The following is a 22,873-nucleotide window of genomic DNA, read 5'->3' on the forward strand; positions in this document are numbered from 1 at the left end:
ACCGTCTCCTCGGTTCCTTGCGCGGGGAGAGCACGGCAGAGTCTCCATTACTCGTTGGTTCCTCATCCGACTGGTCATCCCCACTCAGCCGCTCATTTGGTCCACTTAACTGAAATGAGATCGAACTCTCTTCTAGAGTGCCGAGGTCTTCATCTTCTATTTGGATTGGTTCAAGCTCACTAGCCTCATCCTCTGGTATCAGGTCGGAGCCGGTAAGGCATACCATGATGCCGTCTCATCAAACTCAACATCTCAACTAACTCGGACCTACTTCGTCCGGGGGTTATAACACTTATACCCCTTTTGCTCATCCGAGTAACCGACCAGGATGCATTTCTCCGACTTTGCATCCAACTTCCTCCACTTCTCATCTGGCACATGCACATATGCAATGCTACCGAATATTCGAAGGTGTCTCAAATTCGACTTGCGTCCGAAATACAGCTCATGCGCAGACACCTTGTCACCAATTCGGTTTTGGATGTAGACAGTCGTCCGGACCGCCTCTGCCCAGTAGAAATGGGGCATGCTCTTCTCCTCCAGCATTGCCCTTGCCGCGTCGACAATCGACCGGTTCTTCCTTTCAGCCACACCGTTTTGCTCCGGTGTGTATCTGCAGCTGAACTCTCTCCGAATTCCTTTTAGCTGTAGATAACTGTTGAATTGGCCGAAAAAATATTCTTTTCCGCTATCCGACCGCAGGCACTTGATTTTCCTCCCCATCTCCCGTTCAACCAGGCTTTGCATGTTCCGGAAAAACTCGAAGACTTCGCTCTTCTGCTCAATGAGGTAGATCCATGTGTGCCGGCTATAGTCGTCGATGAAGGAGACGAAATACCAACTCCCACCAAGACTAATGTTTTGTGTCGGTCCCCATACATCCGAATGAATAAGGTCAAGCTTGTTATGGCTACAATTTCGTTCGGTGGGGAATGGAAGCCGGTGTTGCTTCCCGAGTTGGCAGGCTTCACATATTTGGGCCTTCCAGCCACTGAACTTCGGCAAACCAAAAACAACTTGTTTCGTTTGCAGGTCTTGAAGCCTTGGGTAATTGATGTGACCGATCCGCTTGTGCCATAGGTCGATGTCCGATTCGACCTTCTGTCCTTTGGCGAACAAAGCAGTGCCTACGTCATTGGTGTCGAGGATGAACATCCTCCCGTCTCTGCGCCCTTGCCCAATAATCTGGCCCTCTTCCTCGATGATGCACCCTAGGTGCGTAAACCGCACCTGCATCCCCTGGTCAACAATCTGGCCGACTGACACTAGGTTCTTCGTGATAGTCGGAACATGTAATACATTCATCAGCTTCCCCCTCTATCCGACGTGGCTCAAAGGGACTTCTCCAACATGCACGATTGGGTGAGGAGTGTCATCTCCGGTTTCGACGACTCCCAGTTGTTCCGGTTTCTCCAAGAAGGAGAACCACTCTTTGTGGCTCGTCATGTGATTCAACACACCGGAATCAACATACCACACTTCCTCTGATTTGGAAGTAGTCTTCTTCATCGAGTTAGCCTCGTGTTTCACTACCAAGGTTGGCCCTTTACTGGCTTTTCCGGTTTTGGATCCTCCTGCGTAGTGCGAATATTGTCGGTTCTCTCTGTTGGCCTTGCCGTATCCAAATCGGCGCGCTTCTTCCAGCGCTCGCTTTCTCTGTGGCCCTTTTTACCACAGTACCAGCATTCTGTGTTGGCCTTTGCTTGCCGGCCTCCGGCGCCGCCTTGACTCCCCTTGCTTATGGGGGGTTCGGAACTGCTGTCGGCACGTTCTCTGTGCCTTCGGTCCTGCTCTTGCCGGCCTCTACCATTGCGAGCCAACCCGCCTCATCCACCATGCCCACGGGGCCGATCCACCTCCGTGTACAGCATCCAGCTATCGATGGGTGCACTTGTTGACGCACCGGCATGGTTCTCCTCTACAAGGAGCATCGACTGTAAGTCGAAAAATGACGACGTATTCTCCCTCGTACACACAGCAATTTGGAACACTCCGAACTTTGACGCCAAACCTCCGAGACAAATTTGCACCATATCGGCTTCTTCAATATTCACATCGATGGAGGCCATAGAGTCGAAAATGTCCTTGATTTTGGAGGTGTAGTCTGCCACCGACAAGTCGCGTTGTCGTAGGTTGCTCAACTCCTGTCGGAGTTGAAGCTTCCTGGCTATAGTGCTTGCGGAGAAAATCTTCTTCAGATTTCCCCAAGCATCTTTCGGCGTTTTTGCATCCTGAATGTAGCTTAGGAGTTGTTCGCCCACACAAGACGCAAAGCATTACAGTACTCTGCTCGCCGACTATTCCCACACCGGGAAATCTTTGTGTGTCGATTCGGGTGCTGTGTCATTTGCTCCGTCGACATAGCTCCAGTAACCGTGCCCGAGCAGGTACTGGTGCATCTTGTAGGACCAAGATGCGTAGTTGTTTCTGTCAAGCTTCTCCGTCGGGAGCGAGCTAGTCATTCCTCTGTCCATTACTTCTCTTTCTGTTCTTAGGGTTTGTCTTCAGATGCTGATGTCAGCTACAAAGGTTCTCAACCCTCGCGCTCTGATACCATGTAAAGAATAGCATGCGGAAGCTAGTAGAAAACCGAACACAGAAACGCAGGTTTAATGGAGAGCTTGAATATACATAGTACGCGGGAGAGATAGAGAGAGAGCACACACTGAAAAATAGTTCAAAATAATACTCAATTTGTACATCGTATGTGTTTAGTGAACACTTTTATACAAGTCCATACGGACTGACAGAAGTACGGTGTACTTCAATGCTCAAACAAGCGTCTGACACTAACTATGAGACATTAACTACCTAGTAGCCTAGGCTGCTACTAGGCTTCCGATTACTGATGGATCCGGCTAACCGGCTCCCCAGCTCACCGATCCGGCTCATCCTTCCAGATGTCGATCCGGCTCAGGCTTATTCAACCGATCCGGATCCGGATCCGGTTGAGCTTGCCGCTCAACAATTTACTTTTCAAATTTGGGGAGTGGTTTGCTCATTTTTCTAGGGAGGATGAGTGGAGACAAACTGTCAAAAGGTGTTGTATTAGGATGTATACATTTGGTAGCAAGTCTTATGTGCTGCTAACTATGAGCAGGTTGAAGAAGGATTGTGTCTCAAGATGCATCTACTTTATGTATGTTACAAAGTGCTCAAGGGGCTCCCGGTTTGGATTGTGGCTTCTAAGAATGCACTAATTTCATGATATTACCAGCATAGATTTGGTCAGGCAGCATCGAACCTTTTTGAACAAATGCAAAATGATGGTCTTTCTCTAGATGCAATCACCTTTGTAAGTTGGCTAAAGGCGGGTGGAAGAGTAGGAGTGGTTGATAGGCATAGAACTCACAATGAAATCATGAGTAAGAGGTTGTTAGAAGACATTATTGAGCTTGGGAATGCTTTGGTGGATATGTATGTTATATGTGGCAAGATTGAATAAACACAAAAAACAGTCAAGGATCTTTCAGTTCGAGATGTGGTCTCCTGGAATGGTTTAATATCGGGATATGTTGAAAAGGTTCATGTTGAAAAAGCACTAGATTCTTTAAAGAAAATGTAACTCGAGGGTCAAATATTGCCGGATGTGGTACAATGTTGTTAATGTTAGCATTTGTTGAACAATAATTGAGGCCTGCGAGCTTTTTGATGAATTATTGCTTATTGGAGATGTGGTACAAGGGACTGTCATGTTATTGGGCTATATTAAGCATGATAAGAATGAGGATGCTAACAATTTTATCCTCCAATGCTTGTGAATTATTGCTTATTGGAGATGTGGTACAAGGGACTGCCATGTTATTGGGCTATATTAAGCATGATAAGAATGAGGATGCTAACAATTTTATCCTCCAATGCTTGTGAAGGGTTTCCTCTTAACTAATATGATGACATTTTCTGGTATGTTGAAAGCATGTGCCAACATGGGAGAATTGATTGTACATACTAAAATGAAATTAGATTTTGTGATGAAGATAAGACAAAATCATGTGAGATGTGGCATGCCATATGATGTTATCAAACTGCATCAAAAACTGAAGGAATGTTGAGTAATACATGGTACAACACATTTTTGTGGCCCTTATCAAAAGCTTGTTCGCAGCTTGAGTGTTTCCGGATGCGATAACAATTTCTTTGGATTTCAAGCTTGCAATGGCATAGAATCCATTAATAAAGGCCAAGAAATCCTTAGTCTACTTGTAAAATTCCTTGCTTGATATGGATGTTAAATAAGGCTGGGTTGCTGAAGCTACATGAGTATTCAACAGTTTTCCAGTTAAAGATGTTGCCTCGTGGACATCACTAATAATAGGATATGCAATATTCATTGTAATAATGAACTATTTTGTATATTGCCTCTGGCCACTTTAATTTTAATACCAATGGAGGATATTTTTTATGCTAAAAGTGTCTTGTGTTTGGAAGTTGGAGTCAAGGGTTCAAATCTGGAGTTTGGCAAGAGAAGTTACATCTTGTGATCGAACATTATAACTTTTGGTAAAATCTTGTATTCTGAATATAAAGCTTATCCTTATCATATTTTCTTGTTTCTTCAATCATACATTGTCTCTATCTCGTCTCTACCTGTCTCTCTCTCGCACACATTACTTTTAACTCTTCTTCTTCCTAGATCCTTAATCTTTCTAACATCTCCGCACAAGCCTTATAAAAATTTGGCGAACTCCCTTTAACCTTAGTCCTTGTGACCTCACCGCACGAACCACAATGACCTCGACATATTCGGTGAACCTGACATGAAAGCGATGTAAAGGAGAAATGGAGGAGCAAATGAGGCTTATGTGTACGATGATGGAACGAATGATTCAGGAGCAAGGGATGGCGGAAAACATCCACAAAGCCATTGACAATATTCTTGCACAAGTAGGAATCTTCGAAGGTATGAATTTAACAAGAGTTTTGAGGATTTACAATGAGGAAATGCTTAAACGAGGCGTCGACGAACCTGTGAAAATGAATAGTTTTAGTCGAGTCGCCGTAGAGGGAGCATCAAACATGCCCACGACTTTCGAAAGAACATTATTGGATGAATGCAACCTCAATGATATGTCAAGGATGACACGATGAGCTTGGATAGGGTAGAGTTTGATAAACATTTAAGTGTTTTAGAAGCATTAAAAGAGTTTTTTGAAATATTTGAGCAATTAAATATTAGGTATAGAAATATAATAATGCCAGATAAAATAATATTGTTTCTACAAGCCACTAATATTAAAGATAGAAAGTACTTGGGAATGCTTCTGGAAGATCAAAATAGTCCAAGTGGACTTACCGAAGACTGAGAGGAGGTAAAAAGAGCTTGCGCCCATTTTTGTAAAAGAAAGTTATGGTTTATGGAGCTACTAGAGAGAAAGGAACTGTTGGGATTTACGGTCCCTCCGGATGGGATGTCCGGAGATGAATGACGGCAAGCCCGGTTGCGGTTACGGAACCGGAGGATGAAGAGTACCCGGCATGAAGCCGGATGAAGAGTACCCGGCTACGGAGCCGGATGATGTAGACCCCGGCTACGGAGCCGGATGATGAAGACCCGGCTACGGAGCCGGATGATGAAGACCCGGCTACGGAGCCGGATGACGAAGACCCGGCTACGGAACCGGATGACGAAGACCCCGGCTACGGAGCCGGATGATTTATGTACCCGGAGAGAGATCCGGATGCGGGGACATATTTGTGAATATGTTTGCCAAGGGCCCTTGTGGCTATATTTGTAAATAGCCCGAAAGTCATATGTGTATAAATATGACTTAGGGCAAACAGTTTATGTTGCTGCTCATTTTCTGTTTTCCACTTAGAGGGAGCGAAGTGAGAGCAGCCGAGAGAGAGAGAGAGAGAGAAACGAGGAGGTCGTTGCCTCTGTGTATTACCGCCGCCTGTGGCGAGGACAGCGAGCTCAAGGTCGTCGCCTTGCAGCTCGCCATTGTATACTTCTCTGTATAGTGTTGGTTTGGAGTCTTGTACTCCCGTGGTTTTTCCCGTTTAGGGTTTTCCACGTTAATCCCTGTGTTATCGTGTCTTTCTCTGTGTTTCCTATTTTCTGCTGCATTGATTTGTGATTTCTCGGTTGTGGCCGAACGGTGAAGGTGAATCGAAGTGTTGATTCCCACCAACAAGTGGTATCAGAGCGACGGTAGTGCAGAAAATGGAAGGCGGCAGCAGCGGGCAGCCGGGGATGATGGTGCTGAATGCGCAGAACTACGCCGACTGGAAGATCAAGATGGAGGATCTTCTGATTGTTCGGGACCTGTACGAACCGATTGACAGGTCGGAAATACCGAAGGGGGTACTTGAGACGGAATGGAGGCTTCTGAACCGGAAAGCCGGTGCAACCATTCGGCAATACGTCGACGTGAGCGTTCTACAACATGTGGCGAACGACACCAACGCATACGAGATGTGGCGGAAGCTGTCGGGCCTCTACGAGAGGAAGAATGCGTTGAACCGGACCTCCCTGATGAGGAAGATAGTGAACCTCAAGTACCGGGACGGCGAGAGCATGGTGGAACACGTAAGCACGTTCATGGGATTCGTGAACTAGCTTGCGGCGATCAAGTTCCCGCTGGAGGATGCAATGCAAGCCATCATTCTGATGTGTACATTGCCGGAAAGCTGGGAGAACTTGGTGGTGACTCTCAGCACCTCCTGCACCGAAGATAACTTGTCTCTACAAACGGTAAAGACAAGTATTTTGAACGAAGAAGCGCGTCGGAGAGATAAAGAACCGGCCTCCGACCCGAAGGCGCTGCTTACCGAATCGGATCGGGGAAGACAATGGAACCGGAGTCCGCAAAGACGGGAGAAGTCGGGGACCCGGTCGCAGTCAAGAGGAAGGCCCACATGCTTCCACTGTGGGAAGCCGGGGCACTTCCGGAAGAATTGTCGGCATTACCGAAAAGACAACGGAGCCGACGACACCGATTCGAAGAAGTCACCGGAGAGAAACGGTGCATACCGGGGAGCCACGGACCGGAGAGGTCTGGATCGGCGAGGGCAGGACCGGAAAGGAACGACGGCACTCGCGGCAAGTGAAGAAGAGATAATGCTCATTACCGAAGAGAGGGAGCTGAACCTTGCCGGTGAAGAGATGACCTGGGTGGTCGATTCCGGAGCGTCGTTCCACCTGACCCCGGAGAAGAAATACTTCTCATCCTACATAGCCGGTGAGCACGGCTGTGTCCGGATGGGAAATGAAGGTACATGCCGGATTGCCGGCATAGGAGACGTGTGGCTGATGACATCAACCGGATGCAAGATGCTGCTGAAGGATGTTCGACACGTTCCGGAGGTTCGATTGAACCTGATTTCGGCCGGGAGGCTAGACGATGAAGGCTACACGGGTAGCATCCGGAACGGTGTCATGAAGTTCAGCAAGGGGAGCCTGATATTGGCTCGGGCCCGGAAGGTCAACACATTGTACCTGATGAATTCCCGGCTATGTCCGGAGGAGTTGAATGTGGCAGCCGACACTGCCGGTGAGCTGTGGCACAAGAGACTGTGCCACATGAGTGAGAAGGGGATGAAGAGGCTTGCAGAAGACAACCTTATTCCAGTGAAGCATGTGCACCTGGAGAAGTGCACCGACTGTCTGGCCGGTAAGCAAAACCGGACCTCCTTCCACTCAAGGCCACCGACGAGACGTAGCGCACCATTGGAGCTGGTGCACACTGACGTGTGTCAAGTAGAAACGAAGTCACATGGCGGAGCCCAGTACTTCGTGACATTCATAGATGATCACAGCCGGAAGCTGTGGACGGCACCGTTGAAGACAAAGGACCAAGTATTGTCCGTCTTCAAAGAACTCCACGCGAGAGTGGAAAGGGAATCCGGCAAGAAGCTGAAAGCGGTACGAGCGGATAACGGAGGGGAATACCGGGGGCAGTTCGAGGAGTACTGTCGCTCGAAGGGAATCCGGCTCGAGTTTACTGTGCCGAAGACGCCGGAACTGAATGGGCTGGCCGAGAGGATGAACCGGACCATAATGGAGAGGGTCCGGAGTATGCTGGCGCATGCGAAATTACCCAAGGGGTTTTGGGCTGAGGCAATGTCGACGGCGACATATGTGATAAATAGATCACCCTCAGTACCTTTGGATGGAGACACGCCGCAGAGAGTGTGGACCGGTAGGGAAGTATCCTACCGGCATCTGAAGGTGTTCGGGTGTCTCGCATATGTGCATGTGGCAAAGGACCGGAGAGGAAAGCTAGATCCAAAGACCCGGCCATGCATATTCCTCGGTTACGGCAACGACGAGTTCGGCTACCGAGTATGGGACCCGGTCGACAAGAAGATATTCAGGAGTCGAGATATCATCTTCATGGAGGACAAGACACTCGCCGACTGGGAGTCGGAGAAGAAGATGAAGAGCTCCAAGTCGACCGGTGAGGATCAACTCTACAAGGAGCAGTCCCGACCGGCAAGAGACCGGTTAGCACTCGAGGATCCGGCCGAAGACGGTGAAGAAACAGAACCGGCCGAAGAAGATGAAAATGATACCGGAACCGGCCCCGATCCCGAAATGGATTCGGATGAAGAAGAATCGGAAGAACCGGTTACCGAAGCTCCGGAACGGAGATATCCTCTAAGAGAGAGAAGGGCCCCCCGGAGATTTCCGGAACCAGAGCACGTGCTGCTAACCGACGAGGGGGAGCCGGAGAATTTTGAAGAAGCAGAGCTTGACACACATAGCCGCAGGTGGTTAAGTGCCATGCAGGAGGAGATGGATTCCCTGCATGAGAACCACACATATGAACTTGTGGAGTTGCCGAAAGGAAAGCGGGCACTTCGAAACAAGTGGGTGTTCAAGCTGAAACCGGGAGATGCCGGAAACCCCCCGAGATACAAAGCCAGGATCGTGGTGAAGGGGTTCCAGTAGAAGAAGGGTGTGGACTTCGACGAGATATTTGCCCCGGTAGTGAAGATGACCTCCATCCGGACGGTGCTGAGCATAGCGGCAAGCATGGACCTCGAGGTAGAACAGATGGACGTGAAGACGGCATTCCTTCACGGTGACCTCGAAGAAGAGATCTACATGCAGCAACCGGAAGGATTCGAGAAGAAAGGAAAGGAGCACCTGGTATGCCGGTTGAAGAAGAGCCTCTACGGTCTGAAGCAGGCTCCCCGGCAATGGTACCGGAAGTTCGACTCCTTCATGACAGACGAAGGGTACCACAAAACGCAGACCGATCACTGCGTGTTTGTGAAGAAGTTCGAAGGAGGAGACTTTCTAATGCTCCTCCTGTACGTGGACGACATGTTGATCGTCGGACGGGACCAGGGCAAGATACGGATGCTGAAGAAAGCACTTCACCGAACCTTCTCAATGAAGGACCTGGGTCCGGCGAGGCAAATACTAGGGATGCACATCATCCGGGACCGGAAGAAGAAGCAGTTGTGGTTGTCACAGGAGAAGTACGTGACAAAGGTGCTTCACCGGTTCAACATGTCGGAAGCAAGACCGGTGGGGTCAACACTCCCGGCAAACTGCAAGCTGTCCAGCAAGCAAAGCCCCAAGACAAAGGCTGAGAAGGAGGACATGATGAAAGTACCATATGCCTCTGCCGTCGGGAGCTTGATGTACGCGATGGTGTGTACCCGACCGGACATAGGATATGCAGTCGGAGTGGTGAGCCGGTACATGAGCAATCCCGGCAAAGAGCATTGGAACGCGGTCAAATGGATACTCCGATACCTGAAGGGCACGGCAAACATGTGCCTCCGATTCGGCTCCGGTAAGCCCGAACTCGATGGATTTACCGATTCGGATATGTCGGCTGATGCAGATACCAGCCGGTCCACATCAGGGTATGTGATGACGTATGCAGGGGGAGCTGTTTCATGGCAGTCGAGGCTGCAGAAGACGGTTGCACTGTCAACCACGGAGGCGGAGTACATGGCGGCTGTTGAAGCCGGCAAGGAAATAATATGGATGAAGGACTTCATTAGAGAGCTCGGTATCCGTCAGGAGGAGTACCGACTCTACTGCGACAGTCAGAGTGCCATCCACCTTGCGAAGAACGCGGCCTATCACTCCCGGACGAAGCACATCCAGCGAAGATATCACTGGATCCGGGAAAGGATAGAAGACAAGGAGTTCGTGCTGACGAAGATCCACACGGACGAGAACGGGTCGGATATGCTGACTAAGGTACTTACACCCGACAAGCTGGAAGCATGCCGGAAGAGGATCGGATTGGAGAGACATCCCATGCCGAAGTGAAGGGGGAGTTTGTTGGGATTTACGGTCCCTCCGGATGGGATGTCCGGAGATGAATGACGGCTAGCCCGGTTGCGGTTACGGAACCGGAGGATGAAGAGTACCCGGCATGAAGCCGGATGAAGAGTACCCGGCTACGGAGCCGGATGATGTAGACCCCGGCTACGGAGCCGGATGATGAAGACCCGGCTACGGAGCCGGATGATGAAGACCCGGCTACGGAGCCGGATGACGAAGACCTGGCTATGGAACCGGATGACGAAGACCCCGGCTACGGAACCGGATGATGTATGTACCCGGAGAGAGATCCGGATGCGGGGACATATTTGTGAATATGTTTGCCAAGGGCCCTTGTGGCTATATTTGTAAATAGCCCGAAAGTCATATGTGTATAAATATGACTTAGGGCAAACAGTTTATGTTGCTGCTCATTTTCTGTTTTCCACTTAGAGGGAGCGAAGTGAGAGCAGCCGAGAGAGAGAGAGAGAGAGAAACGAGGAGGTCGTTGCCTCTGTGCATTACCGCCGCCTGTGGCGAGGACAGCGAGCTCAAGGTCGTCGCCTTGCAGCTCGCCATTGTATACTTCTCTGTATAGTGTTGGTTTGGAGTCTTGTACTCCCGTGGTTTTTCCCGTTTAGGGTTTTCCACGTTAATCCCTGTGTTATCGTGTCTTTCTCTGTGTTTCCTATTTTCTGTTGCATTGATTTGTGATTTCTCGGTTGTGGCCGAACGGTGAAGGTGAATCGAAGTGTTGATTCCCACCAACAGGAACAAGAAACATGGAACGACTAAAGAGAAACAAAAGTGGAAGAGTCAGTCTTGCAAGAATTGGTGAAAGGCATGAAAAACTTGTCAATCAAAGTGATGAAGTTGGAATCATGGCGAAGCTCAACCTCACAAAGGCAAGGAGATGGAATTATCCGAAGGTGCATGTGGTGTGGCAATATCGACCACCAAAAGAAAGGTTGTCAAGAACATAGGGATGCTCTTAATAATGATAAAATCTATTATCAAGATGGTAATATTCACTCAACAACCACTCTAACTCAACTTCGGCAATGTGGAATAAAAAAACTGAGAGGAAAACAATTCAAGCGATACAATCCATGGCAATCTTAGGGTTGCATGTAGAAGACTCATATGGGGGATCTAGCTTTTGGCAAGACGTGTGTATGCTAGCATTTCCTCTCTATTCACGAGCTTATTGAATGTGTTTAACTAATTAGTCTCTTGCTTAGCAACCACCCTTACTTTTATAGGTTGGGTGATGAGTGAGGTTTTGCCTCCATAACCTCCCCCACCTTGGTCTAGTCGTGCATCCTTGAAGTCTAGTTATACTTCATTGTAGTTTTTCATCAATAGTCACATGAGGCATATTAAAATTAGACTAAATTTAGCTTTATATATGGATATACCATCCTTGGATACTACATGGTTCACCAATCTACTCATGGTTAACCCAAAATTAGCACTTACTGGGTTTTTAGGAGAGAGAATATTATTGACATTTTTAAATTATTTCATGTAGTAGGATGAGCTTCTTTATTGTCAACAAAAGACTATATACAATTATGTGGTCTTGGTGTGCATATGTGATCTTCTCCTCCCTATTACATGTTTAAAGCACGAGTAACTGCAAAAGGTATATTTGTTAATAGGAAAATGTGCACAATTTGGTTGCCAAAGTTGTTTTAATGTTGGCCCTCTAGTGCAGCATTGACCCATCAATGAACAAAGCGACAACCTTGCCTACTGTCCACTCCAATAGGTGTTCAATGTAGAGAGCATGATAGTGGTCTCAAATCATTGGTTTATTTACATTTTTGAATCCATGAATATTTGGGTCTTGTATTTTTCTTAAGCATGACTACAATGGGGGAGTGAAATTGATTGTTAAAAACCAATCTAGGTTTCGTTTTACTTATGTGGGGCCTTGAAAGGAATTCTCATGGATGAAACGTTCCTAGTTGTCTTAAGAACAAAATTTAAATAGGATCCTTCTTCATATAGCTCTTGGTTGTCTTAAGCACCTCACTGGATTGGAAGAGAGAGGTGAAGAGGTATCGGCACTAAATGCTCGCTCACAATGGTTTTAGTCATTTTTAGGCAAATTAGAATCTCTTCCGTAATTATTTGGGGCTGACTCACGCCATGGGTATCCAAGGGGAGTTTATCCAAACAAAACTCACAAGATAGAGAGAGGGTGGCCCCCTAAAAGCTTTAATAAACTGATGGTTAGATAACATAGCTACTATAAGATTATTACAATATCATATGGCACAACGTGATGAGAAAATAGAGGGTTCATTTATGATATTTGTGTATTATCCTTAACATTATCCCTTGTAAACCCAACAATTCATTCATGGTTTATTTATGTTGATAGTAAGTACAATAGTTTCCAAACTAATGATTATAAAAAATACCTCTTGAAATATCAATGTTGATCATTTCCTCTCCTTGGTTCCCTTAAAGGAATCTAAAAGGCTTTAGGTACGATTTGTTCCTTTGTAATTTGTAATCACAATTGTCCCTTTGTAATCCATTATTGCAATTGTCCCTTTGTACTTTGGTATCACAATGGGGAGCTGAATTAATATCTTGAATTGTACTATAGACCACATGAGTGTAACCACAAGAAACACTACATTCAATTTGCATTGTGACCAACTTTCTTCTACATGAGGTTAGTAGGTGAGGTAAAGTGGAGAAGATGTACGTGAGTGCCTACACTTGATCAAATGTTTCTTGTTCCTTCATATACTATTTGATAGTTGTGTATCTCGCAGATTATCAATGTTATTTAACAAATTATATCTCAATTCATCCCCTTTTCTTTCTACAATTTATACATTTAGTCGAATCATCACGAGGATGTGTTAGGTCCCATTACAAAATCACAAGACTACGGGTTATAAATTGTGTTTCATATTGGAGTCCCACTAGCTAATCATTTTAGCAATGGATCACCCCAATGGACAACACATATTATGTTTCCTAAATATTGGTGATGTTTTTCCAATAATTCTAGTGGTTAAAGAGTATGAAGCTAAAATCTCATGGATCTTGTCAACTTGATATTGATGTATCAAGTATATATTTGTATAAACATTAATCTAAATTACACGATATCATAATGCAAGTATCAATAAAACAAGACCGTTTGCGAGGAGATTCAAAATCACTACCTCCTAGGTGAGGAAGAATCAGAGAAGATCGAATTTACAAAACTAGCCTAAATGTTCGTGAAATCTCCAAACACCTCTCCCTCTCTTTACACAATCTCTTCCCTCTCTAGAAATTGTTGAGAAATTGTTGTGTGTGTGTGTGCGCGAGCATGTGCAAAAATGTAGGAATGCTTTGATAATTTCTCGTTAATTTCTAATCAAGGATGGACAAAAAATTAAAGGCCAAAATTAGGGACCCATAAGCTTCTTGGCATTTAAAGAAGGTAGTGAATGAAAAATACTTTTGATATATGTGTGGAGCCATTTAAGGATAAGGGCTATGGCCCAACTAACCCAACCAGGGTTAGTTGTGAGAAAGGAACTTGAAGGGGCAAATATGCGTGTGAAAGTGAAGTTTGAAGCATAAGTGGGGTCACGATGATTAGTTGAGGAGGTGGGTAAACAAGACAGGTAAATGCTAGGATAGTGTGAGGTACACAATTCAAGCAAAACAAAGAGACAATAAATAGGCAAAGAATCAAAGAAGGAAACGAAGGGCAGACAAGAAAACAAAATATAATAGTTATTAGGAGCATTACGAATTGAAAAACTAAACAAAAAACACATCACTAGAAAGGACGATTTCTTAGTCTTTGATGCAAGTGAAGAGAATGGGTTACAAATCATTAGTAGTGATGAAAATCATGATGTGGGCAGTTATAGTACATGCCTTAATTACAAGTGACCAAGGTTGTGCACATGAAATGAAGGCAACTCATAGTGCTATTTCCGCACCGAGTGTGCCTTCACTTGAGTATTATGTTCATGTGGAGCTAGGGGGACCTAGTATAGCGAGGTTAGCGGGTGCTCTAAACCAAAACTTTAGTGCCGAGTTCGGAGAGGTGGACGTGTTTAACCTTAATATTACGTCAGGGAGGGACCCGCATGCGTCTCCCCCAATTGGGTATGTCCGAGGATTCACCGTCCAGACAAGCTACTCGCCCGGGAATGCTGCTAGCCGAAATGTCGAGGTGGAGGTTATCTCATATAATGATGGATTTGGACTCAATGGCACTATCTCACTACAAGGGCTTATCCTTTTGGCACCCAATGAGATCGCTATTGTCGGTGGTACCGGTTCATTCCGGGGAGTTCGAGGATACGCTTTGATTGACCTCGTCGCCAACAATATGCCCGTCCTTCTCTACCACCATTCCCTCTTCTTCCTTTAATAAATTGATCTCCCCTTGAATGTTATGCTCCTTGCTTTACATAGGTGCCTCCTTTTAAATTTCGTAGACATTATGCTTCAACTTAGTTAATAAGTATGTTATCAAACTCTTTAGTAAATTGTCATCAAATATATTGAGATTATAAATTTAATTGTTTCATATCCATCTTCTATTTTCCTTTAAATGGTATCATAGTTGGCTTCATTATTTAATTGAACATTAATCATTTAAACTTGTACAAATTCGCATCATGCTTAACTTAGCTCATTAGAATATTTATCAATTCCACATATTTTGGCACCAAATGTCTTGAGACTATACTGTTATCACTACTTGATCCATCATAGCCATGCAAAACTACATTGGGTTAAAGCTCTATTAGATGCATCGTGATTCATCTTAATGTTTGTTTTTTTTTTCCATATCTATGATCTTCCATGATGATTCAAAACTACCTAGACTTGAGATAAATTCATTATGCCATCACTCATCTTGATGTTTCACCATTACTTTCACGTGATCTTTGATCCTCCATAGTTATGCAAATCTACAAGTTATGTAGATGCATTCCCTCATTGATATCTCACCCGAACATTGTCTCCCACCATTTTTCCCTTCTTCCTCAAATTCCATCACACTAGGGAATAGTTTAAGCGCACTAAATGAAGCCATTAATCCTCAACTCCAATTATCTATTATCTTCCATGGTGAAGAAAAACTACATAGAGTTAAAGCTACATTCAATATCCCCTCACTCGTCTTCATATTTCACAGGATGTTTGATCCTCCATAGCTATGCAAATCTACAATTCTTACATAGATTTAATAATAGATGTATTCCCTCATTGACGTTTCAGCCAAACATTGCCTATTTGTCCTTCCTCAAATTACATTACAGTAGGGAATAGTTTAAGAGTAATAAATGATCCCGTTAAACCTTAAACTTTCTAATTATCTATTTTAGTTTGGTTTTATTTTTAGCTTTAGATTCTTCATATGAAGATAACAAACTATAACATCATTGCACATCTATATCTTCATCCCGATGGGTCAAGTTACAAAATCGTTCTTATCAGACTATTATTTATCCCTTGCATGCCAAGAATTTGAATTAAACCAAGAAAGGGCAAATCGATGATGTTATACTATCATTCGAACTTATTTGGTTTGAAATATAAATCTTAAAATAATTTGACTTTTCAATTTATTCATGGCATCATCACCACATTGATAAATATTTTGTTTTCAGATACATTTGCAAACAAATCAGTCTCATTGTACATTTCACTTGCCACCACATTACAAAAACAATATGAACATCAATTTTTGTGTAGGAAGCAGGAATAGCCTGTGCTCATAACAATGCGAAGTTAGTTATTATATTGGCCTCTCACAGCCTTGTAGGGTTCCTTACACTTTGTGTTGTATATTTCACTATGTTAGTATATCCAAGGAGAAAACTCCAAAATGGTTCTGTAAATGGCTCGATAACAAATAAAAACTTCAAGTATCAATTGACCTGGATATTTTTTGAAGTCGTCAATGATATTGAAGGAAAAAATTCCGATGTTAAATTTTTTATACAAAGAAGAATTCGTCGGAAATTTTAATCTTTAGTCCAAACTTTTGGCTTTCTCGACAAGAATGATCCGCCCATTCCACTCTGTTTTGTCAAGGCTCCTAATAGCAGCATCAGCGTCTTCATCATGACCAAGTGATAAGAATCCAAATCCACGGGAATCGCCAGACCTGCAAATGTTTTTACAGAATGCAAAAAAGAAAACAGAATCTCTCTTATTTCTTTTTCTATCACTTACCCTGCTACTTTTTCTTTACATGAAAAAGCTTGGTAGGTCATTACAACTTCCACGTTATTAGTTTTCCATCACTTAACCAATATATGAGAAACAAAAACAGAGCATCAGCAAAGGAATTCAGAATCAGTTCTTTCATAAATGCTTCATAAAAAAAAGGATATTTAAAAGAAACCTCTGATTTTTGGATGTATCAAAAACGAGAAGCAAGCAATAGGACTAGCCGTTCAGTATTCTTATTAAATGGCAAATTTTCAGAAACTATCATATGACAAAAAAAGGTATCAGTACATGAATCCTGAAATATCTTTTCCACAAATGGTTTAGCAAACAAAGAAAATTGATTTTTAAATGATTTTGAGCCTTGCTATGTTTTTGCTCGAGTGTACAGCTGCAAGTAGACATCAAAGCTGCACAATCAAGCTTGAGTTCAACTCAACAACGAACCTCTGCTTCTCCTCACAGCCAGAGTGACTAGCTTAATTTAATTCTTTTATTTTTCTTTTTGCTCAATTTGATCGCCTATTAGTCTTTGTTTCAAATTTTGATCTGAATTTTGGACTCTACTAATAAGGCTGGACTCTCAAAAAGCATTTGGGATTCCAACTATAAAACAATTTATAGTTGAAATAAGGAAACTTACTGTAAATAAATAAATAAATAAATATATATATATATATATATAAAGGAATATGTAGGCATTTGTGTGACTGTTTGAATACTTTATGTCCACAATAATGGATCTTGTAGGGGTTTGCATGTCTGCATTGTGGGTTAGAGGGGGGAGGAGAGAGTAGAAAATCCATATGCTAATCTACACTTTCAAAGCTGATCATCATGCCTCATTTCCCTTTAGGATGGCATGATACTGTCATCTATAAATGGTAGAGCCTCATACATTAACTTAAAAGAACAAGTCAAAGAAACCAATGTTGGAAAACCTCAATGGGAATCAAATATCAGAGAAGGAAGTATTATTGAATATGCAATAAGATCATGCAAATCTATTTGACCCCTATTATATAAGAATAAAAGAAACCCGTAGAAAGAAATAAAGAAATGCAATAAGTGAAAATGTACCCAAAGGTCAACACGACGCAATTCATGAAGTAAAAGGCCATCATGCATAGGTTGGACACAAAGGCATGTACAATGTCATTTTGAATTAGTTACAAAGTAGTAATAGGCATAGGCTCATTAAGAGAAACCAATAAACTAACTCTTTGTCCTACATATTTCATATTGAAAATGTTTGTCCCAATTATCTCCAGATGAGAAAAAAGCTTTCTTTAGCAAGATAATAGTTGAAGTCTGCAATGACAATCCAGGCATACACACGGAGGAATGTCAGTCGGCCCTGACAATCCATTCATACTCAAGAGGAATGCCATTCTGCCTTTTGTGAAGACGGCATTCCCATGTGCATTTTAATCATTCCATCAAATGATTGGTTGAAGGTGGCAACCAGCTTAATCATTCTGGGATTGTCTGAATTGACCATTTATTGTCAATGGTTAGGTTTTCAGAAAATGAAAGTCCATGACACAAGATATCATGTTTGCCATTTCTTTTGAAGCATCTGGAACAGAACCCAATGCTTAGTTTTCAGAAAATGAAAATGCCAAGATGTAACATATCATGCGATGCGATGCCTCTTCACAGCACAGCAGCAGACATGATGATACTCCGAGAAAACATTTTGCTAAGATACCTTGCTTTCACAATGTGGAGGACATACAGAGAACCTACAGCCTCAGACCTTTGTCCAACCCCTTTCCCTGAATTCCTTGTTTTTGTCCCCAAACCTTGATCCCACTTCTTTGTGATTATGGGTCCAAACTATAAGCATGTATTTGTCATTAATCACTCATTCTCTTGAGCTTTTTGTCAGTGCAAAACAGTGCTGTGAATCCTTGAATGAATCAATTATGTGCATAATGAATCGATATCAAATAGCATATAAAGCTCTTAAAATGCTACCATGTAGTATAATCACTGCATTGACAAAGAAGACAAAAACTGTGTATGAAGAATTATTGATTGACTACCCACATAGGGAATCCCTGGCAAACAGCTTCTAAAATGGATAGCAAATAGTGTCTCATGTATCCAAAAGTGCACAAACATCATAAACTTAAGGTCATTACTGTGTGTAACCTACCAGGCCGTTGAAGCAAATGGTTGGCGGTAATGTAAGTGCTATGAAATGCTTGAAATACTTCTTATGAGTCATTGGGAAGCAATAATTAACACACTGATCTGGAAGATACAAAATGTGACAGGTCGTTTTAAAATTTTATACTAGCCCTTTTGTGCGTTAACTTCAAAAAGGCCAATTGCACGTTTTATTTTGTTTTTAGATGGCAGCAAAGGTTAAACTGCAATCTGGCTGTCAAATTTCAGCCCCTACACTTTGAATACTGTGACAAATTCTCCCACTCGTCATGCTCATTAAGTTTAATTCAAAATCCCTGCTCTCGTATCAGACACAAAACCTTAGTACATTATCAAAGTTGTCTTTGATTTTCTTCTGAATATTCTATAGGTGTTGCTGTTCTTCAGAAATAGTTGTGATTCGTGAACAAAAAAGAGTAATACAAAATCTCAATAAGTCAACATGCAATCATTAATCACACTCTTCGTTCCTGGTTCTCCATTATTCGAAACACTCACATGGTAGAAACTGAGATATTTTCCATGGTATGTTTTTCCTTGGAATGTATATATTATATCCCATGCCATGAATTATGTTTATTGAGTTGCATTGAGAATTACATTCAAATATAAATTGATTATTTGCAAGCTGTTATTTTTTGAATGTGACAAGTTTGTTGCACTGAATATGCACAGTTCTATTGCTACATTGATGTAGTTAAATCTTAATAACTCGATTTTTTCTTCTTATGTTGAATGCAGCAAGATAAAACTTTAAAGGTTGAACTATTTGAAGAGTAATGATTAGTCTTCCCGATTTGAAGTTTGAGTTTGTATTATTTACTTTCCACTGATAAAACCAATGGATAGTAAACCCTACATACTCTGGTGAAACTACAAACACTTATTTTATAAAAAGACCAAACATACCGTTTATCTCGAACAATCCGGACATCTCGGACATGGCCATAATGTGAAAATTTTCTTTCAAGATCCCTCTCTGTCGTATTAAAGCTGAATCCTGCAATAAAAAGGTTTCTTCCCGGTTTCCCAATTCCAGTATTCCGATTAGGAGGTGGAGACCATGGTCGTTTCCTTGATCGATGATTTTGAGGACTTTGCCTCCTTGGGGAATATCTTCCTTGAGGAGAATATCTTGGCCTGAAACACAGCAGGAGAAAGCGCCCAAGATCAAGTTTATGTTGAAGAATTCACTTTCGCATGGAAGTGTTGGTATAACAGAACCAAACATAAAAGAATACCATAAAATGTATTTTTAAAGAACTTTAAATAAGAATAAAATTATCGCTCTAACCTTAGCACTGATTTTTTCATTATCTTTTGAAAATGACCTCCTTCCAATTAAACTTTTGCCATAATCCAGTTTATCTATGAACATATGAATTAAGTGTATGTACTATGAATCAGACCTTAAATATACACTCAAAACTACAATAGTTTTGGATAATGTATTAACTTTGTGTGCACTATATGGATTCAAATGAGTGGGTACCGAAGAGAGGAATGCATAAAAAATTAAAAACTAGAAACATGTATTGTACATGAGTATAAATCTACACTACAAGAGAAGTCCATCTTAGGGAGCTTTGATTTCGTTAATCATTTCAGGAATAGCATTAACTTGATGGAACTTACAATGAACTACCAACCCACGACAAGAGTGCATTAAGATTCACATCATCAGCATTGATATAAAGTAATGTGAAGTAAATGAAGTTTCCCTTTTACTGAGAGACCTAGCCTACCCACTATGCTGTAAAATATGTTTTTGCCAAGACTACCATTCCAATATAAGGTTTTTTGTACCAACAAAGCTCAACCTATAAATTCTCACTAAGAAAGATATAATATTCGAATTAAATAAACAGGAAAATATTGCTGTAGGGGATTCTTGCATTCTTCACGCAATGTTGTGTTGGCCCTATCTCAGGCATTGTTGCAAGATACCATCACGATGTCAGAGGTTGTGTCTGTATCTATAAGGTATATGTACACCACACAACAAGTATTCCTGCTGGTTGAAACCATACTTCATAAAGATAGATAGTTATTTTGATGGCAAAAACCTCCTCTGGTTGTTTCAGCAATGTGCTCCATAATTCTATTAGTTTTTGAATTTTAAAACTATCATTCATTTTGTGTTCTACTTTAGTTACTTCTTAAAGAGTGGGTTGGCCAAGACGACTTAGTTTCTCACTTAAGAAAGACATTGTAATCAAAGATATAAATTTATGCAAACATTTCTGTATATACCCAAGATTCTGAATGTGCACTATTTGTAGTCAAATATTCTCTTCCGTTTCATGAAATTCGGGGCAGGGAAAAACATTCTTGTTGTTAAGAATTTTGATTAGACAGTATTAATGCCCACACACTATGAGGGAAAATCTTGACTCTTGAGACATTTTGAGTGGTTGAAGAAAAGGTTTCTCATGAAATCTGGCACTGTGCCATTTAAAAGAAATAAAGTTACCTGGGTGAATGGCGGTATCTGCGAGGAGGAGTTCTTGAATATGACCCCCTCATGTATCTTGTTCTTGTCTGCGGAGACACTGAAGGAGGTGAAAGTTCTCGATACCGCCGAGTGTGAGGAATGTCCCTAGGAGACCTTGAATGATCTCGCTCGATGAGTCTTGCCCTGGGAGACTTCAAAAGATCTCGCTCAATAAATCTTCTAGAAAAAGATCCCTTAGGAGACCTCGGGGGAAGCTCTAGTTCGATATGTTTTCTAGAAAATGAATCCCTGTGTTCAATTTGTCCCCTAGAGAAGGCGTCCCTAGGAGACCTTGAAATATCTTGTTCAATATGCATTCCAGAGGAAGGCTCCCTAGGAGACCTTAAAAGGTTATGCTCGGTATGTCTTCCCGAAAAAGAATCTCTTATTGGAGAATGTCTTTGATTCAATGTATAATGATAGCTCGCCATCTGCTCAGGAGACCTTTGATGAGGCGGAGTTCTATGTCCTCTTACTTGAAAATCATCATGAGTGACTGTAGATAGGTATCTCTGTCTATCAGATGGAGGCACTGGAGATAGAGAACTTCCTTTTGCTTCCACAGCAACCCCTTCGAGTGTTCCATCGTAGTTTCTTTCGTCCAAATTTAGGTTCAATCCATCCCTGAAATTGTATTCCTTTTCTGGTATTACACTACTTTCTCCTTGATTTTCACGTAGCTTCAAACCATCCATGAGAGGTCCCTTTGGCAGAAAGTCTCCTTTTTTTTCACATAGCCCCAAATCATTGGTGAAACGGCCTTTCTGCAAGAACTTGTTGGAGTATTCAGGCGGTCCACGGGAGCTTGGAGATTCAATTCCGTCATAACTTTGCTTCTTTCCTTCCAAACTTAGCTCCAACCCATCCTTTAACATACATTCATTTTCAAACAGAACATTACATTCTCCTTGGTTTCCACACAGTTTCAAATCCCTCACTAAGCATGGCTGTGGCAAGAATCCCCTTTCTCTTCCCACTTGATGCGGCTCCCCTGTTTCTCCTCCCTGCTCTTTCTTGGAGAAAACACCCATTTCTTCTTCCCGATCATTCAACTCCTTACGAATCATGTTTTGTTCTTTCTCTTTGTCTTCTTCTTTTCCGCTTTCGTCCCTTTTAACTTTTTCCTCTTCTTTTTCTTCTTCCTCGTCATCTTCTTCGGTGAAGGCCTGGTTCAAATCTAGGCCAACAGAGCGTTTTCTGAAGCTATTTAGGTTGCCACTCCTCATGCCTCAATGCTCTGCAAAGGGTATAGATAACAGGGGGGGGGGGGGGGGGGGGGGTAACAAGAAAAAAGATGAGATGGGGTGGGGTGGAGTGGGTTTGAAGCTAAGAATTGAGTGTCAAACGATAAAGACAAGGAAGGGGAAGCGAACACAAGAGAGAGAGAGAGAGAGGGATGTCTGTCTCTGTCTCTGTCTATGGTGGGTGCTTCCAAGGTATGAGAGGTTGACTGTCAAACCCTAACCCTAAAATTGGAGAGAAAAGGAGGGAGAAGATGGTGTAGGGTAGTAGTAGTAGTAGTAGTAGTAGTAGTAGTAGTACAAGATTGAGATTTTGGGTCAGTCGTAGTAGAAGAAGAAGAAGAAGAAGAAGAAGCTCTCTGCAGACAGAGACAGAGAGAAATAGTACAAGTAGACAAAAAAATTAAAAACTAAATAAATAAATAATAAAAAGCAACGAGTACTTATACATATGTATGATTTATTTATTTATTTATTTATTTATTTATTTAATCCTCCCCCTTTCTCTTCTTCTTC

At 42.6% G+C, this 22,873-nt stretch overlaps 1 protein-coding gene across 1 annotated transcript; it reads right to left on the reverse strand.

Moving 5' to 3' along the window:
* Positions 1 to 15,987: 15,987 nt before the first annotated feature.
* LOC147864225 (uncharacterized) lies at positions 15,988 to 22,380 on the reverse strand. The gene is made up of 3 exons (XM_087320138.1): positions 21,096 to 22,380; positions 19,532 to 19,762; positions 15,988 to 16,382 (listed from the first exon to the last, which is right to left on the reverse strand). Exons 1-3 carry the CDS (start codon positions 22,340 to 22,342, stop codon positions 16,247 to 16,249), a joined length of 1,614 nt encoding a protein of 537 aa, XP_087176264.1. The 5' UTR covers positions 22,343 to 22,380; the 3' UTR covers positions 15,988 to 16,246.
* Between the last annotated feature and the right edge of the window lie 493 nt (positions 22,381 to 22,873).

This window comes from Azolla caroliniana, unplaced genomic scaffold, assembly GCF_043228905.1.
Source record: "Azolla caroliniana isolate FFs.n. ecotype wild unplaced genomic scaffold, voAzoCaro1.0.p SCAF_5, whole genome shotgun sequence".
NCBI classification, from domain to species: domain Eukaryota; kingdom Viridiplantae; phylum Streptophyta; class Polypodiopsida; order Salviniales; family Salviniaceae; genus Azolla; species Azolla caroliniana.

What these genes read in the sequence shown, in the direction of transcription:
- LOC147864225 (XM_087320138.1), bottom strand. Translation starts at nt 22,342, where the DNA reads ATGAGGAGTGGCAACCTAAATAGCTTCAGAAAACGCTCTGTTGGCCTA. An exon ending in AGATACCGCCATTCACCCAG is followed by an intron (nt 19,763 to 21,095) that starts GTAACTTTATTT and finishes GCTGTGTTTCAG; the next exon opens with GCCAAGATATTCTCCTCAAG. An exon ending in CGGATTGTTCGAGATAAACG is followed by an intron (nt 16,383 to 19,531) that starts GTATGTTTGGTC and finishes AAACATTTGCAG; the next exon opens with GTCTGGCGATTCCCGTGGAT.